The following is a 19572-nucleotide window of genomic DNA, read 5'->3' as shown; positions in this document are numbered from 1 at the left end:
TTACTATAAAAAAATATAAACACAATTTGAAATGTCAGAAATCATCACACCATCACAATATTTTTATGGCATGTATAGATAGACTTTTATGCATATCCTGTTAGTCCGAGAACTGACTAAACCGTAGCTCTGATACCACTAAATGTAACACCCCTTACCCGTGTTCCTTGCCAGAATAGAGTGTGAGGTATTACTAGAGCTCAAATACTCGTAATTGTTCCAATTGAGATACTTTATTACAATTTTTTTTAAAGATTTTGGTAGCATTTCTGCTTATTTTTACATAAAACCCCCTGCAACTTTCAAAATTTCAACCAACCCAATTCCAATAATTCAACCAATACATTTATATATATATATATATTTAAACACAGTTAAATCATTTACAACATTCTAGGTAACCTTGTTAGTAATTTAAAGAAAAACAATCTTTCAATTAATCTCCACTAACATTTTAAACCATATAATAATTAATAGATGTATATATTATAAGTCACTTTACATTAAGTCATCTATACATGCCATAATTCGAAGTAATGGTTACAAAATATCAAAAGATGTAGATAGTGTGTATGATATTCTGACTCTGTCCAATTTCTGAGTTGTACTGATATCATTATAAAACCAAGAAAAGTAAGAGGGATAAGCATATAGCTTAGTAAGTAAGCATATGACAAATAAACAAATTTCTAACATGATTTCAATGAAACATAATTTTATTCACACATAAATTTCATTGTTTGTTCAATTTCTAGCGAGCTATTTTTTTCTGCATCGTGGTCACTATTTTATTTTTATCTGGAGCTATAGGGCTCCAAATTAAGTTCTGTAAATTTTTCTTGAAACTAGACTCGTTCACCTTTCTACCATAAAATTTTCAAAATTTTTGATTTATCCAATTAGTACAGTTTATTCTTTAAACCTTCCCCTATTTCACAGCTCGACAGCTCTGTTCTCTTTTTACTAAAATTTACTTAACTCTCTGTAAAAAATTCAAACGATGTTATTGTTTGTTTCTATTGAAAATAGAGTCATTGAGGAATTCAAGCATGTAAATTTCAAGCCATAATTATTTTTTTACAATTTTTGGTGATTTTCCAAAGTTGGAACAGGGGATTTCGAAATCAATTCAACCCTGTCTCACTAAAATTCAAATATCTCAGAATATATAATTCTTTTGCTTTCTCTATTTCTTTCATGTGAAAATAGACTCATTAAGCTTCAATTTCATATATTATTCAACCTCTAATTCAATTTCCATCATTTATGGTGATTATTCAAATTTTCTCAACTGTTGTTATTCAAAACTGTTTTATTTTTAAATTTACTCTTTTGTAGTTTTGATATTTCATACCTTTTTACACATGGGTCGACTAAGTATCAAACCTAATATTTCCCACATAATCTTGTCCATTTTGTATATACATTCACTTTTCCAATTTCCCTGTTGAACACTTGGAATATTATCCGTTACTCGGTGGATTCAGCACTTAGCAACCACCATAAATTCACTCATACGGGGAATCAGCACATAGCAACCCCTTTCACAATTAAGGATTCGGTGGAATCAGCACTTAGCAACCACCTTTATATTCAATGATATGGGGAATCAGCACTTAGCAACCCCATTCACAATTAAAAATACGGTGGATTCAGCACATAGCAACCACCTTTATATTCAACGATACGGGGAATCAGCACTTAGCAACCCCTTTCACAATTAAAAATACGGTGGGATCAGCACTTAGCAACCACTTTTAGAGTCAATAATTCAGGGAATCAGCACTTAGCAACCCCTCGGGGAATCAGTACTTAGCAACCCCTTTTTATTCAATGTATTCTGGCCTATTCTGAGTGTTCAACCGGAAACATTGTTTTTCAACATTTTACCACCATTCCCAACTTAACCACATTTTCAGGATCTATATCGAATATTTATTCTATAATCAATCAAATCTCAACAATATATTGAATAACATTAAAATATTACATTAATTCATATGCATACTTACCTCGGTGCAAAATATTGTAATTTCGTAATTTACTCCACGATCTTTTCCTTTCCCCGTTTGAGATTGTCTTCTCGTCTTTCTTGATCTATAATAGCAAAGTTAGCTTATTTAATATTTACATTTACAAAAACAGTCCTCGACTCAACTTTTTGAAAAATTACGATTTTGTCTCCAAACTTTTGCATGGTTTGGCCAGACGACCATGTCTCTACACCACACGGGCTAAGCCCTGTTACACAGCCTAACCACACTACCGTGTGAGCCTTGTTGTCTGTTTTACCCTATTTTCATATTTTGATTTAATTTAATCTTTGGTTGTTTCTCAATAATTTTCAATGCTTTGTAGGCTCGATTTAAGTTCCGTTTTAATTTGAATGACATGTTAATTGATTAAAATTATTGATGATTGATTTAAAAGTAATTGTTTTATTTGAAATAATCTATGTTTGTTGATAGAGGGTTGCGCGCGGACCAAGATCGAGTTGTCAAGTTACGGGAAACTCCAACGAAAGCTCTAAACAATCAGATTTGAAATGAAACAAAAAAGGAGTAAAATTCCAGATCTAAAATAAAGTAATTCCCAAATCCATAAAGACTCAGCCAAAAAGTGAGAATGCTTATTAGTGATGAATCTTGATAACCAAGAACGTGAAATTAGACTTCAAGAAAATTTTCCAATCAATCGAATCTGATAAGCAACACAAAACAGCGAGATTAAATTTAATAGATTATAAAAATAAAAACTTGAACAGAATTAGGGATTTGGGCAGCAAGAAGGGGGAAATTGATGGACAAGATTGATAATCGGTAATCAAGAAGTTCTATGATCCCTTCCAACCAAATCTGAAAAGAAATTAAGAATCCAATCAGCAAATCAATTGAAATTCCAGCAACTGATTGAACCAGAATGAGAAGGAGAAATTCGGCGAGATCAATTGGGGAAAAGATGATTTGGCTCGAACTTGGCTGCCAAAAAAAGGGCTGATCGATTTTCTTTAGTAATTAAAGAGGGCTGAAACAAACAAGAAGATCAAAACAAGTTAGATAAAGGGATCGACACCAGCAGAATTTAAAGGAAAAATTGACAGCAAGAAATTAAAAGATAAGTCCTAAAAAGCCTTGAAATCTCGTAAGATCTCACAACTCCCTTCAAACGGCTCTAATCTCCCCTCCAAAGAAGATCAATGGCAAGAAGAAGGCTGATGATGGCTCCCACAATCAGAAAGATTGTTAAAACTGCTTCTAAAGAAAACTCAAGAGAAAATTCTTGAAGAACTCAAAGAGAATTTTCACTCAAAGCAAATCTAAAATTTTCAATGTAATTGTAATGTGTAATGTCTATAAGGGTGGCTGGCCAAGCCATACATATAGGCCTTCTAACTATTTTCCTAGTCCTAATAAGAAAACTAAAAAAAAAACCTAATTTTTTTTTTACTTTCAAGGGTTCTAAAAAGTAAAACTAAGTATTTAAAGAATTAAAATTTTACAAATTGGGCCACTTTGACAATTTGGCCTAATTTTGAACTAAGTCTGATTTAAATTTCAGGATTGGGCTTGGACCATCTTATTGGGCCGTGTCTTCAAGAACTTGGGCTTGTAATCCGTTCTCTCCCAAAATTGGCTTGTTAATGCTCGTAACTGAGATCCAATGCGCCTTAGTTGCAAGATTCGGTTTCTTGGACTAAGATTTCCAAGATTTGAAATCTTGATTTTCTTGATTCTTGAAATCGCTCAAAACAGCAAAATTGGACCAAGATTCGGTTTCTTGATTTTCTTGAAAACAAGAAAGTGAATCTTGATTTTTTTTCCTTCGTATATGCATCTAAGGCCTTTGTGACTCGTATCATTCCCCCTTCCTCAAAAAGATTCGTCCTCGAATCTAAAAAATCAAATGGAGATAAGTCAGCCACATTGAAAGTAGAACTTGTAGTCCAATCATAAGCATAACAAAACAAGTATAACGCATGCGAATGGACAGATTCAGATTACCATGCAAACAAGCTGATTTACTCGCCAATGCCTCGTCAAATATTCGAAACAAAGATGGACATGTTTTAAGGCATTCAATCATCTCAAATTGTTTCCACAAATCATGAATAAATCACGAGTAATAAATCAAATGGTAAACATAATCATCACAAGTAGGTATTTGAAAAGGTTCACACGGTTCACAGAGTTGCACAATCATACCATGCAGTAATCGACAGTCTATAGATTCACTCACACATGCATTATCAAAAACAAGAATCTTTTTATCAACCATCAAAATAGATAGATCATCACTAAATAAAATAGGACAGTCAAGCACGTTTCGATCTAAGTGTTTTATAAAAATTAAATCATCAACACGATCTTTGTCACTATCCGAGGAGTACAAAAGTGTTTCAAAAGTTTCAAGAATATTACATTTATAAGCAGAAGAAGAAGGGTCGATTTTACCTTTTCCATTTAATACAAACCTTCGCTCATCGGGGGCATAGTGTAGTCGAAGCTCTGTTGTTGAATTAACCATTGTCAAATGGAACTCAAACTTCATGTACAACCACCTAAACTATTTACGGCACGAGTATAAATTAAAAACAAATTTGGCAAATTTCGTTATCTTATTCACCAAAACAGATTTGCACAAATTCGTGGATTTTACACAAGGCAAATCAAGAGAATAACAACTCACGCTTCCTTTCGTAATGACTTTATCAACCACAATCGAAGAATAACAATTAATCGGATCAAAATGAGGGGATCTTTTAAGAACTAAGTCACCAAAAGTTTTATCAATAATTTTCAAATCTGCACGGGACTCGGTTGATAAAATTTCCTTACCTCGCTTACCTTCGGGCTCATGTAGTGTGATTTCATCTTTGCCTATGTTGATCGTATGAAAGCGTCTTTCATCGGAAAGGTATTGAAGTTGGAAGTTATCTTTCATATGTGGCCAATGGAAGTGTTCTATCCCACGCAAAGGTGGTAAACCTTTAGGGGCCTTACTAAAAACATCCTCATAATCCTGCGAAAAACATTGAAACACACTAGGCAAATTTTCATTAATGTTAGATAGAGATAAATAATTTTGCCTAAACCTCACAAGGATACAAGGCTGTTCATTGAATAAGTCTCTCTGCACATCTTTTTTTGTTGCAATTAAATTTTTCACTCTATTTTTACCACTTGCGGATTCACTCACCTTTGGGCCATTTAAATTTTGACTTTTTTCACTACTAGCCTCTTTTCTCTCTGTCTTTTTTATTTTTCCTTTCTCCCTCACCCCCTCACAAAATTTCATCATTTTTAATTGATCTTTATATACATCACTGAGATTTAAAGGAGCAAGAGTGAATTTTCGGCCTTTAAACACAAAAGAGTATCTATTAAGCTTGCCTTGGTGTGTAACATCACGATCAAATTGCCAAGGCCGTCCAAGGAGCAAGTATGCCGCATGCATTGGGACCACATCACACCATACCTCATCCTCGTAATTCCCAAGCTTAAAAGTGATCAAGGACTATTTTGTAACTTTAACTTCTGAGCATTCATTAAGCCACTGAAGGTGATACGGCTTAGGGTGCTCAATACAAGGTAACTTTAAGGAATCCACCAAATAGCTGCTAACTACATTTGAACAACTCCCACTATCAATAATAAGTGAACATAAGTTACCTTTTATAAAACACCTAGAATGGAAAATATTGGTCCTTTGGTTATCACAATCGTCTCCCATTTGGATGTTAAGGGTGTGGCAGACTACCATCTTATTTTTTTTCTCTTTTTTTTTTGAAATACTTGTAAAACAAATTACTCAACACTCAAAAGAAAAATTAGCAAACCTCACCGTTAGTCACTCAAAAAGAAAAATCAAATTCTCAATGAGGTAGAATTCAGTCTTGTGGGTTCTTTAGTAGAGTCTATTTCAACCAATTAGAAAGCGTATGAACCGAAACTACCAAAGAGTCCTAATTTGCACTAAGATGCCAAAAACTGACGAGACACCAATTAATTTGTGTTGCACCGAGGAAGAATTGTGCACACCTTAAAATCCTACTAACACAAGAAGCAAGAAGGTGTTAGATAGTGTAAAGGAAGAATAAAGGCAAATAAATGAAAACCTACAGCTAAGAATCAATAAAAATTGCTGAAATCGAAAAACCCGAAAAATTGTGGAGTAACTTGACAACTTCGTTCGAGGTGTTCCCGATCTCCAAAAATCACGAAATTAAATTTGGAATGTTTTTAAATATTGAATTTTTGATCTGGAAAGTTTGGGCACCAAACTCAACCCGCTGAATCTTTTTTAAAATTTTTATTGGATTTCGTATTTTTCAATTTTTTTGACTTTTTCAACTGACTTTTTTGCGGGAAATATTTTTTTATATTCAATAACAGTGCCACAAATATGTATGTAAAATTTCAGATCAATCAGACAACGTTTACCCACTCAAATGAATTTTTTTTGAAAAATTTTTCTTGGTAAAACTGTTGTTTGTAGTTTAAAAAATAGAGATCAGTTTAGAAATCAACCAAGAACACCCAAAACGCCCAAAATCTGATACCAAATGATAGAGGGTTGCGCGCGGACCAAGATTGAGTTGTCAAGTCACGGGAAACTCCTACGAAAGCTCTAAACAATCAGATCTGAAACGAAACAGAAAAGGATTAAAATTCCAGATCTAAAATAAAGTAATTCCCAAATCAATAAAGACTCAGCCAAAAAGTGAGAATGCTTATTAGTGATGAATCTTGATAACCAAGAACGTGAAATTGGACTTCAAGAAAGTTTTTCAATCAATCGAATCTGATAAGCAACACAAAACAGAGAGATTAAATTTAACAGATTATAAAAATAAAAACTTGAACAGAATTAGGGATTTGGGCGGCAAGAAGGGGGAAATTGATGAACAAGATTGATAATCGGTAATCAAGAAGTTCTATGATCCCTTCCAACCAAATTTGAAAAGAAATTAAGAATCCAATCAGCAAATCAATTGAAATTCCAGCAACTGATTGAACCAGAATGAGAAGGAGAAATTCAGCGAGATCAATTGGGGAAAAGATGATTTGGCTCGAACTTGGCTGCCAAAGAGAGGGCTGATCGATTTTCTTTAGTAATTAAAGAGGGCTGAAACAAACAAGAAGATCAAAACAAGTTAGATAAAGGGATCGACACTAGCAGAATTTAAAGGAAAAATTGACAGCAAAAAATTAAAAGATAAGTCCTAAGAAGCCTTGAAATCTCGAAAGATCTCACAACTCCCTTCAAACGGCTCTAATCTCCCCTTCAATGAAGATCAATGGTAAGAAGAAGGCTGATGATGGCTCCCACAATCAGAAAGATTGTTAAAACTACTTCTAAAGAAAACTCAAGAGAAAATTCTTGAAGAACTCAAAGAGAATTTTCACTCAAAGCAAATCTAAAATTTTCAATGTAATTGTAATGTGTAATGTCTATAAGGGTGGCTGGCCAAGCCATACATATAGGCCTTCTAACTATTTTCCTAGTCCTAATAGGAAAACTAAAAAAAAAAAACCTATTTTTTCTTTACTTTCAAGGGAATTTCGTCCAAGGCCTTTAATGGGCCTCTTTGGGCTGAATTTTTACATAGAAATTTATTTATAAAGTCTAAAAATTAAAACTAAGTATTTAAAGAATTAAAATTTTACAAATTGGGCCACTTTGACAATTTGGCCTAATTTTGAACTAAGTCTGATTTAAATTTCAGGATTGGGCTTGGAACATCTTATTGGGTCGTGTCTTCAAGAACTTGGGCTTGTAATCCGTTCTCTCCCAAAATTGGCTTGTTAATGCTCGTAACTAAGATCCAATGCGCCTTGGTTTCTTGGACCAAAATTTCCAAGATTTGAAATCTTGATTTTCTTGATTCTTGAAATCGCTCAAAACATCAAAATTGGACCAAGATTCGATTTCTTGATTTTCTTGAAAACAAGAAAGTGAATCTTGATTTTCTTTTTCCTTCGTATACGCATCTAAGGCCTTTGTGACTCGTATCATTTGTTCTGTTAATTGTTGTAACTTCCCGTAACCCGAATTTAGTGATGAAGATGAGTAAGGGGTGTTACAAGTGAATTTAAAAAAAATAGAGGGGTTTTAAATGGTTTTTTTTACCATTGGGGGTGGGAAGTTGTTGTTGGAATTCGACTGCTGTGGGGTAGCCATTAGGGAAAACGCGCTGAGTTGGAAGCGTTTTGCTGATAGAGTAGGAAAGCGTGTCTAGTTAGAAACGTTTTCCTGCAACGTTCGCTAAAAATGCGTTTAGCTCAGCGTATTTTCTTGCAAAGTACACTGCAATCATGTCCAGCTCAACATGTTTGAAAAAAAATCGACCTAATCTCATAAATATTTAGAAAAAGGCCTAATCCAATAAATATTAAAAAATAACATTTTCTGTTAATTCACTCTTATTGCCGTGCATATAACTTTTTTTTAAATATTTTTAATTAATAATATATATAAATATTATTTTTATCTAAATTTACATTACTTGCAATACAAGCTTTCATGTACTTAAAAACAACAAAATCACTTAAAAATTAAAAATTTAGAACATTGAAAATATTTGTTCCTTTTCTAATTATAAACTTCAAAATCATTGTTTTAAATTTAAAATTATTTTAATCATCAAACATTAAAAATTTGTAAAAAAGTTTAACAAATATATTTAACATAAGAAAACTATTTTATGTCTATAAAAACTTTTAAAAATTCATCCACTTCAAAAATATTTATGTCTACAAATATATTATCAATAAAAATTTAAATAATAAATAAAATTGCTAAAAATATTGTTAGGCGTTAGATAGCGAGCTGGTGCCAGGAGCTTCCATTCTTTATTACCATTTTGCCCTTTTAAGATTGCGGTTCTTACATCATGTTCAGAACTACTATTTGAATCCCCAAAATGCCCTCACCTTCCATCTTTATTTCATTATTCCCAACTACCTTGCTTGCAACTCCTGCTTGAGTTCGCAGATGCCCGGTTGCGTTGGAAAAAAACAACTGTAAGATTTCATCTTTTTGAGAAAAAAATCTGGGATCTTGAACTTCAAGTGTTTTTCATTTCGATTGCATGGTTTATATACTGATGCTGCTAATTTGGGTTACTTAGCTTTACTTTGTCGTTCATTTCTGAAATCTGATTAGAAGTTGGCTAGTTCTTTATGGTAATCAGTGCACATTTCGGAAAAGATAGCTGAGATGTTGGGTAATTTTGAGGTTGAACAGTGTTCATTTAGCAAGTTGAGACAATTTCATGAAAGGGTTTTGAGTTTTAGTGACAGATTTGTAAAGATTCACTGTAAGCATTGTGTTTCTGAATCAATCAGTGCACTTATTGTTATTGGTTTATTTTTATCGTTCCTTTTAGCAATGGTATGCACATATTTTCATGTCTTTCCAATATATCAGCCAGCGGTTCGTACTTATACAGTTCATGAGTCTGATGATTTAGTTGCCAAATGCAATGTTTTTTATGGCAAATGGATCCCTGATGAAAGTTACCCTTTATATAATGCTTCACAATGTCCTTTTGCTGAGCGTGGGTTTGATTGTGTGGTTAATGGAAGAAGAGATAGGGGTTATCAAAAATGGAGATGGCAGCCTAAAAACTGTGAAATTCCAAGGTTTAATGTGCAAGAGATTCTTGGAAAGCTTCATGGGAAACGGATTGTTTTTGTTGGCGATTCATTGAGCAGAACACAATGGGAGTCTATGATATGTTTGCTTATGCAAGGTGTGCAGGATAAGAGGAATGTCTATGAAATTAATGGAAATAAGATCACTAAACGAATTAGGTTTTTAGGAGTGTATTTCAGTTCATATAATTTACGTGTTGACTTTTATCGGTCAGTTTTCCTAGTGCAGCCTGGTTCAGCACCAAGGCATGCACCTAAGAGGGTTAAATCAACAGTCAAACTTGACAAGCTGGATGATATGAGCAAGGAGTGGATTGACTCTGATTTCTTGATATTTAATTCAGGTCATTGGTGGACGCCAACTAAGCTTTTTGATATGTAAGTTATCTAGATATCTTTAACTGCATATATTGGTGTTCTTTGGTGGATGCAACAGAATTTTTCCAGTTAAAATTTTGGTTTCAATTTTTAGTTCATTTAGTTTCATGAACGTTTACTTGCATCAATTTATGTTCCAAGCTGAGTCATTAAAACTTGATATGTCTTAATTTCTGAGTCATTGTTTTTGAGGTGGCAATGCATCAAAGATTGCTAATGCACAGGCATGGTAAATTTGCAATAATGTGATTTGTGTTGATATATATCTTTTCATCTATTTCTATGTTTACCAACCTATATGATGTGTTCTGCTTGTTTGAATTTACACCTATAGTGCAGTTTATGCCTCATTTTCTCCTTGCTGTTCTAATATAGTGACAAAGTATCGAACTGCTCGCACTGTTGCTTTTAGGACTAAATTACAAATCTATATGCATGTTTCATTTTTTTGTAGAAATCTCCTAACAGAATTTACCAGACAGGGGTTGCTATTTTCAGGCAGGTAGATCACTAAAGCTTGGAATGGGGATCGCATCTGCCTTTAGAACTGCATTGGAGACATGGGTATCTTGGGTTGAGTCTTCAGTCAACAGAAACAGAACTAGGGTGTTCTTCCGGACTTTTGAATCTTCGCATTGGATGTAAGCCATTCTGCTCTCTACCAGGTTTTTTCTTTTTTTTCTTTTTGCTTTAGAAAATAAGGCATCTACAAAGCAAGTATTCCACCTTAGCTGAAAAAGATAATAATTATTTGGGTGCTAAGTTGGGATCAGCATAAACACATAAAACTTTGTGTGTTTAAAAGTTGTTACTATAAACATTATTTTAAACAATAAGAATAATATAGCATTCTCAATTCTACCGATGAGCTTAGTTCTTCTACATAAGAACCTCCAGGTTTGGAAAGGCTTTGGCTTCAATGTGTCAACGTATGGCTTTGCATTTTTGTCATGGTAAATTAAGAAGAGTAAATTGAATGGAAATTTTGCAAGATTTTTAGGTGAAAAAGAAAAAACTGAATGATATGGCAAATTCTTTTTCCTGTTGAAATTCTAATATAAACACTATTTTTCAAATGATACTTGTTTATTTATTCAATAACTAAGCACTTCAGTTATGCCATATTGCTATGATTTAATGTTTTTTTTTTTTGAAATACTCATATCCGACACAAATTATAAGCATGAAGACATTGAGAAAAATCAAAAGAAGTGAACATACTCGTACCCATATCGAACCAAAGCATAAAACCCCTTCTAAAAAGTATAAAAGAAGATATACCATTGAAAAGGGCAATTAAAATTGATCTAAAATCATTACTTATAACAATGTCTCCAATTAAGACGTTAAAGAAGTATGGAATTTCACATACTATATATATATATATATATATATATATATATATATATATATATATATATATATTATATTACAATAACTTCAGCTTTTAGTTGACGTGGTCAATTTAATTTTAAAATAATTTAAAAGCTTGGACTTTAGTAGTAGCATATGTATTTAAAATAAGATTAAAATATGCTTCAAATTTCTGTACTATTGTATATTAGGAATTTACTCTATTTATATGTTAAGGATTAAGTTTCTAAAAATAAAACAAAATAAAAAGCTTTTTAAAAATATTTAAAACATTTATTATAAATAGATTTCATAAATAACAAATTAATGAATTCCATAAATACTTTTTCATCTGTTTAATCTAGGAAATTGTATATATCATGCATATATAACAATTTAATACATTATTTTATCAAATAAAATCTTGAACTACAAAAATATAAAAGAAATTATAAATTTATTTATAATACCAATCATATAATTAAATTTATGGAAATTTATATAATAATTTAAATATATTTTAATTGAAACATTTACTCATGTACAAAACATTTACTCAAACCCATGCATCGCTGGTAAGAAAATTAGTATATATATAAGATGTACTAAATTCCGTGTCCTCTTTTGTAACATTTACTCATTACACAAAAGAAGAGGAGATGTGAAAAAAAAAGTATATACGAGTATACGTGTTTTTAATTGCTGGATAAAAGAAAAATAAATAAATCTCAAAACTATATTTTAATGTCTAATTTTTATACTTAAATTTTGAAATTTGATGTTGTACAAATTTATTTATGTAACTTTAATTTGATTCAATTTTTATAAATTATTAACATAAATTGATACAACATATATAAATAATTATATTTATTCAATATAAAAACAAGAATTTGTTAAACAACTTGCTTGGTCGCATCTCCCTCAGATCTTTAGGTGGTGATCTCTGTGTAGCTAATTTGCACACTCATCTGGCTAACTAACTGGTCTTTTCACTTGCAGAGGTCGAAACCGTAATTCATGCAAAGTGACTCGACGCCCTTGGCTGAAAACTAAAGGGAGAGACCATAGCCGAATTTCTGACATTATAATTGATGTTGTAAAGAAAATGACAACTCCTGTGACAGTGTTACATGTAACCCCCATGGGAGCTTTCCGTAGTGATGCTCATGTTGGCACTTGGAGCGATAAGCAGTCGGTAGCTGATTGCAGCCACTGGTGTCTTCCTGGAGTGCCTGATACATGGAATGAAATTCTCCTATCAATGATGCTCTCCAAGGATGGAGTAACCGTTTAGTGAACAAGAACTTGCAATCCTTTTACTTCTCCTTCCCACCCCCCTCCTCCGTCTCTGCATAAGAACATGTGCTGTGAAGTCCCCTCTTGAGACGAAAGATGAATTATGGTTGTCGTAGCATGATGTAATGCACGTTTATTAATATTACTAACTGATGAAAGTCAGGCAAAAATAAAAAAATGGACAAGTTTCAGGAGTTTTCTTTTCGTTCTTTATTTGGTGAAAATTTCTATGTTATTTTGTGAGAAGAGCAAAACTGTATGTCATCTGGCTAACATCTGATCCGTATGCTGATTTGCTCTTCTGGCTGAATTCAGTGGTACACCTGCTAATCAAACTCGTAGTTACTCTGTATTTCTTTCATCAATGTATAGTAAGATTCTAGTCAAAACTCTCACCTTACTAATTGCAACATGTCCTTAAGGTAGAAGCAATAGTTACTTTTCTAGTTAAATGGGCGATCATCATTCCTTTAGATTCCAGAAATATTTTCAGCCGATTGAAATACTCTGATCTAATTTGTTGGCCACGTTATGGTTTTTCTTTTATACTTTCATTTCTTTTTTGAGCCGGCGATCTTTTCTCATCCCGTATGTCTTTAGGAGTTTCGATTTCGTGTTAGCTTTAGGAGAAAACCAAGGACAGTTTAAGTGTTTTACAATGCAAACAAACCCCATTAGCCCATCCTGTCTAAACTTAGAATGAGAGCCAAGTCACTTGATACTTCATATGAATCCAAATGCGAAAGAAAATACACAATATCACTACAAAAAGACTCCCAGTTCTCCCAATTACTGCACAAAGTTAAATCAATATAAACTTCACAGCATCTTCTGATACTGCGATGGCCTCACCCAACCATGCGGTTATAATTGTTGTGTTTTTCTCATGCGGTGGCTTTTTCCTCGCATTCCTTGCAGTCACTCTGTTTTGTTTCCTCAAGAGAAAGAAGAAAGTTGAAGAAACACTGTTCATGTTGATGAACATCTGAAAGTGAAGGAGGCTACTGTCCCTGGTTCTCATAGGCCGCTCGCTGTGATCCTAGATATTGAGGATGAGGTTCATGCTGCTGAAGAGATGGTAAAGACCGAGAAAGTAGAACGAGGTCCGAGATTGGAGGAAAATCTTAAGACCGAGAAAGCAGCTTCAAGCTCTGATCACAAGTTATAACACTGTTATATTCATTTAATATTTAACATAATTGGTGAAATAAACATAGATACGAAAAGAAAACTGTGGTGCAATTAAATTAATGTCCACTTTATCTTCTGTTATTTAGTGAATTATTATGAAATGATATTGCAAATATTTTTCAATGTTTAATTGTTTCAATGATTCTCCAATATGTTTTGATAGTTTAAATTCTTATTTAAAACAAAATGTATCTTATTTTTAGTTGACATTAACATTAAATTTTGTGGTGGTAATTTCAAAACATTTAATGCATTGTGGGTGCATAAGTTTCATATATCATCGGTGAATAATAATATGAGAACTAAATAAAACAAAAAATGGTAGAAGACTTATAAATAAATATTAGTAACTTTTTTAAACATAATTAAATAGTAATTAATTATAAATAAATGCTAAAACCTAAACCGATTCTAAATCCTTAAATCCAAGATCTAAATCCGAGAGTTATTAATATTTATTTATAATAGTTACTAATGTTTAATTATATTTAAATAAAAGTATAAGTATTTATTTATAAATCCTTCATATTTTATTTAATTTAATGATGTTGTATTATGTTATTATTTATAGTTAGTACATATGACTTATACACTAACGGGAAAGGTGCATCAAATATTAATCCATTATTTTATACAAAACCATGCCACTTATGTTGATGATTATTTTTACAAGTTATTGTAAAATTTAATAACTATAATTATTTAAAAAACTATTTTAAACTATTTTAAGTATTTTATGATCCACTATGATGTCATTAATTGTGATTTTTTGATGAATTGTTAATTGAGGTTTTGATTTGTTTGTTTATGGATTAAAACGATTTTGTTCACATTTATAATTATAAATTAGAATTGATATAAATATACACGTTAAAATTTATTAACATAAACGTAATAGATACACCTTCCCCTCCATCAACTAATCTTATTCTTGAATCTTGTTCGTGAAATTGATAAAAATCAATATTTTTATATATTTTTATAATTTCTATGTGTATTAAATTACTATAGTCTGATATATATTTCCTTCATTTTATTTCTTCTTTTATTTCTCATATTCAATTAAGTGAAATTTTTAAAATTTTGTTTCACTTAAACAATCTACTAATATATATTTTATTTATATGTATGATCTATATGTATAATATATATAAAAATTTGAGTTTGAAGTAACTTTTAAATTGATGAAAATAGTTTTATTATTAATTATTTTACTAAATTGACACTAAAATATTAATAGTATTTTAAAAATATTATTTTTAAAAACAGACTAAATTATTAATTAATAAAATTATAAATCTATAAAACTATTGAATATAATTGGGTAAATTTATAATCATACAATCCAAGTATTTTAATTAAAAAATATAATATATATTATTTTATTTTAAAATGGTAATAATTAGTAATGTTAAAATCAATTTTTATATATCAATATAAAAATATAATATATCAATATATTGGTAATCTAATCTACAATGTATAATTATTTATTTATTCTTAATTTATATGTCAAAACTCAAAGAAAATAAATATATTTCATAATTAAATTAAATATTAAATCATCTGAGTTAACTGAGTGTTCAACGCTCTTAGGGCAAACTGTGATTTCTAACTTAACGCATTAGCAACAACGTTAGCTTTTCCTGGGTGATAATCAATTACCAGATCATAATCTTTCAATAATGCGAGCCACCGTCATTATCTCAGGTTTAGTAATTTTGAGTCATTAAATATTTAAAGCTTTTATGATCGGTATATACGTGACATTTCTTGTCGTACAGGTAATGTCACCAAACCTTCAAGGTGAAAACAATTGCGATCAGTTCTAAATCGTTAGTTGAGTAGTTTCTCTCATGTGGTTTTAGCTGTCGAGAAGCATAAGCTATAATCTTTTCGTCTTGAATCAATACACAACCTAATCCACTAAGCGACACATCACTATAAACAACATATTCTTTCCTAGATTCAGGCTGGGGTCTAAACATGAGCTTTTGTTAAAAAAACTTTCAATTGATCGAAACTCTGCTGACATCTATCTGACCAAACAAATTTAATTGTTTTCTGAAGCAGCTTCATCATCGGCAAAGCAATTATCGAAAAATTCTTAACAAATCATCTGTACTAACTAGCTAAGCCTAGAAAACTACGCACCTTAGAGACATTTTGCAGAGCTTTCCAATTAACAATAACAGAGATCTTGCTCAGGTCAACATGAATCACATCCGCTAAAATCACATGGCCAAGAAATCCAACCTTTTTTAGCCAAAATTCACATTTACTGAATTTTGCGTACAATTGTTTCTCATCCAAAGTCTGCAACACAATTTTCAAATGTTGAGCATGTTCGGATTCTATTTTAGAACAGATCAACATATCATCAATAAACACAACCACAAGTCTATCCAAGTGAGGCTAAAACATCTGATTCATCAAATCCATAAAAATGACATGAGCATTAGTTAATTAATGACATTACTAGAAATTCATAGTGGCCATAACCAATTCGAAAAGTAGTTTTCAACACGTCAATATCTTTAACCGAATCTGAGGTCTATTTTTGAAAAAATTGTTACGCCTTTTAACTGGCCAAAAAAATCATTGATATGGGGCAAAAAAATTTTATTCTTTATCGCAACTTTATTCAATTGTTGGTAATTGATACATAGTCTCATCGACCTATCTTTCTTTTTCACAAATAACACAAGTGTAACCCAAGGAGATACACTCAGCCGAATAAAACCTCTATCTGACAACTCTTGCAACTGTGCTTTAAGTTCTTTCAACTCAGTTGGTGTCATTCAATACGGTGTAATTGATATTGGAGTAGTCTCAGGCATTAAGTCAATCGAAAATTCAACTTCACATTCAGGTGGTAATCCCAATAACTCTTCAGAAAACACGTTAGTAAACTCATTAACAATCGTACCTGATAAATCTTCGGTCTCAATACTCGAGTATCAAGTATATAAGCCAAAAATGCTTCATAGCCTTTTCAAATCAATCTATGTGCAGAGCTAGCTGAAATAACTTTAGTAGCACTGTCTGATCTATCAAACTCAATACAATCATTTCACCAGTCTGACATCTCAAATCAATCGTTTCAATATACAAGTCACTAAAACATGGTGTAACGTCAACCAATCCATTCCCAGAATTATATCGAATTTGTGAAATGGTAACAACATCAAATCAACAGGAAAGTCACAACCCTGTATTCTCAGCGGACACTTTGGACATATTAACTATCACACTCTGACCTAATGGATTAGTAACTCAAACACCAAACTCAGTTGACTCAACAGATAAATTCTTATCCATTGCTAATGAAGTGAAAATATATGAGTGAGTTGACCCATGGTCAATCAATGCATACACAGTTACATCAAAGAAATAGAATGTACCAATAATAGCATTAGGTGTGGTAGCTTCCTCCCTGGCTCGGATGGCATATTCTCGAGCAGGTGCTCTAGCTTCAAATCTAACAATTGTGTCTTTGGTCCCAATACGATTAGCTCAAGTACTACTTCTTTGATTAGGACGTCTACCTTTCTAAGGCATAGAAAACTTCTTTACACTACGCTCATCATTGTCACCCGCTTTTCTTGGGAAATTTCACATGAAATGAACTATCGATCCACATTTGAAACATGCACCTAACTTGGTTTTATATTCACCAACATGTAATTTTCCACAATGTTCGCATCCAGGTTTTGGAGCACTACAGACACTGTCAACACTATTTACAGGTATTGCCTGAGTTCTCAAATCATGCTACCTCGATTTATTTCTACTTGAAAACCCAGATAGTGAAGTAAATCGGCTGAAAGCTTTTGTCAATTTCTTTGACAGTAGAGCCGAAAATGGTCTAGAGGAACTCCATTTACCAAAATCCTGAGATTTTCTTTCATTCCGTATCTCATTATAGTAGATTTCTTCCATCTTTTGTGCACCAGCGCAATTTCATCGTGCCAACTAACATTTTAATCTCATCATTTAACCCGTCTTCAAAATGGATGCACATTTCTTCCTCAGTTGGCACAATTTTCTGGGCATATTTACTGAGTTGCATAAATTCTCGCTCTGATACAAACCCGTTCTCGGAGTTGATTACAAGTTGCTAAGATTCTCGATCGTAAATTGAGAACTGTCGTAATTGAAGGCTGAAACAAGATGGCTTTTAAGTTGGCTGCTTTGTAAAGAATAATAAGTGATACTTTCAGCTAAATTTTGGGTTAAAACAAGTTTGAAGAATGAACCAATATTAAAGGTGAATATCGACCCTACTCTTATATCAACACTTGTTGCAAAATTTGGCTAAAAAGACAACAAACCGTGACCCGCTATCTAGGGAGATAGGAACCTACGGTATAAAAGGTTGAACGCCACACTTTGCAGGAAGTGATAAGTTCAAAAGAAGAATTGGGTTGACGCCACTAGACAGTGTTAGATAAGTCAATTGAGTCTCAAACGAACAATAGGAGTTGAATAACTCACGAAGCTTAATATTCATAAAAGTTTCAGGTTAAGTGACCTTTAAAACAGTTTACAATGAGCAATTTATAAGCTTACATAGCTCCAGCTGAATAGCCTCAAATTAATGGCAAATAATTAAACACTAATGTTGACTTAAATTTCAGTTAAAACAATCCAATGATTAACTTAATGATCAGCTGACTATTGCTATACCTGAACAACCATGGAGCTGACTTAATAGCTTAGTAATTCATCTTGTCATGTTCGGTTCTTGAGCTGGAATAATTGAGTTAACAAATGAATGCATCAATCAATGGTGAAGCCAACAACCTTAACCTTTGCAATACCCAAATCGTCAGCTAAATGCACTTGTCAGCTGAGTTGAGCAGTTTATTTAACTTATTTGATCCTTGGATTGAAAGCTGGAGTAATTTGTATCCTTGGTGCAATGAATGCACAAAACAGAAAAGAGATTTTTCTAGCATGGAGATAGGAACCTACGGTATAAAAGGTTGAACGCCACACTTTGCAGAAAGTGATAAATTCAAAAGAAGAATTGGGTTGATGCCACTAGACAGTGTTAGATAAGTCAATTGAGTCTCAAACGAACAATAGGAGTTGAATAACTCACGAAGCTTAATATTCATAAAAGTTTCAGGTTAAGTGACCTTTAAAACAGTTTACAATGAGCAATTTATAAGCTTACATAGCTCCAGCTGAATAGCCTCAAATTAATGGCAAATAATTAAACACTAATGTTGACTTAAATTTCAGTTGAAACAATCCAATGATTAACTTAATGATCAACTGACTATTGCTATACCCGAACAACCATGGAGCTGACTTAATAGCTTAGTAATTCATCTTGTCATGTTCGGTTCTTGAGCTGGAATAATTGAGTTAACAAATGAATGCATCAATCATTGGTGAAGCCAACAACCTTAACCTTTGCCATACCCGAATGGTCAGCTAAATGCACTTGTCAGCTGAGTTGAGCAGTTTATTTAACTTATTTGATCCTTGGATTGAAAGCTGGAGTAATTTGTATCCTTGGTGCAATGAATGCACAAAACAGAAAAGAGTTTTTTCTAGCATGGAAGACGCCAATGGACATAACCTTTGCATTCCACGAACAGTCAGTTAATGAACTTGTAGGTAAGCTGAATTAAGCAGGCATATAATTGACTAAGAGGTGTGAATTGATGTTATTCACCTGCTG

General features: G+C 32.4%; 1 protein-coding gene across 1 annotated transcript; it reads left to right on the top strand.

The window, feature by feature from the left end:
* Positions 1-8950: 8950 nt before the first annotated feature.
* On the top strand, positions 8951-12880 carry LOC105766050 (protein trichome berefringence-like 7). Its single transcript, XM_012585345.2, has 3 exons — positions 8951-10034; positions 10517-10675; positions 12390-12880. The coding sequence occupies exons 1-3, from the start codon at positions 9220-9222 to the stop codon at positions 12682-12684; spliced, it is 1269 nt and encodes a 422-aa protein (XP_012440799.1). The 5' UTR covers positions 8951-9219; the 3' UTR covers positions 12685-12880.
* The last annotated feature ends 6692 nt before the right edge of the window (positions 12881-19572 follow it).

This window comes from Gossypium raimondii, chromosome 5 (genome assembly GCF_025698545.1).
Source record: "Gossypium raimondii isolate GPD5lz chromosome 5, ASM2569854v1, whole genome shotgun sequence".
NCBI classification, from domain to species: Eukaryota; Viridiplantae; Streptophyta; class Magnoliopsida; order Malvales; family Malvaceae; genus Gossypium; species Gossypium raimondii.
The sequence above is the reverse complement of the archived record's forward strand: the minus strand, read 5'-3'. Positions and strand labels throughout refer to the sequence as shown.

Bases quoted from the DNA above. Each gene is read 5' to 3' on its own strand.
- LOC105766050 (XM_012585345.2), top strand. From the start codon at position 9,220: ATGTTGGGTAATTTTGAGGTTGAACAGTGTTCATTTAGCAAGTTGAGA. The intron at 10,035-10,516 runs GTAAGTTATCTA...TTTACCAGACAG, and splicing joins CCAACTAAGCTTTTTGATAT to GGGTTGCTATTTTCAGGCAG. The intron at 10,676-12,389 runs GTAAGCCATTCT...TTTCACTTGCAG, and splicing joins TTTGAATCTTCGCATTGGAT to AGGTCGAAACCGTAATTCAT.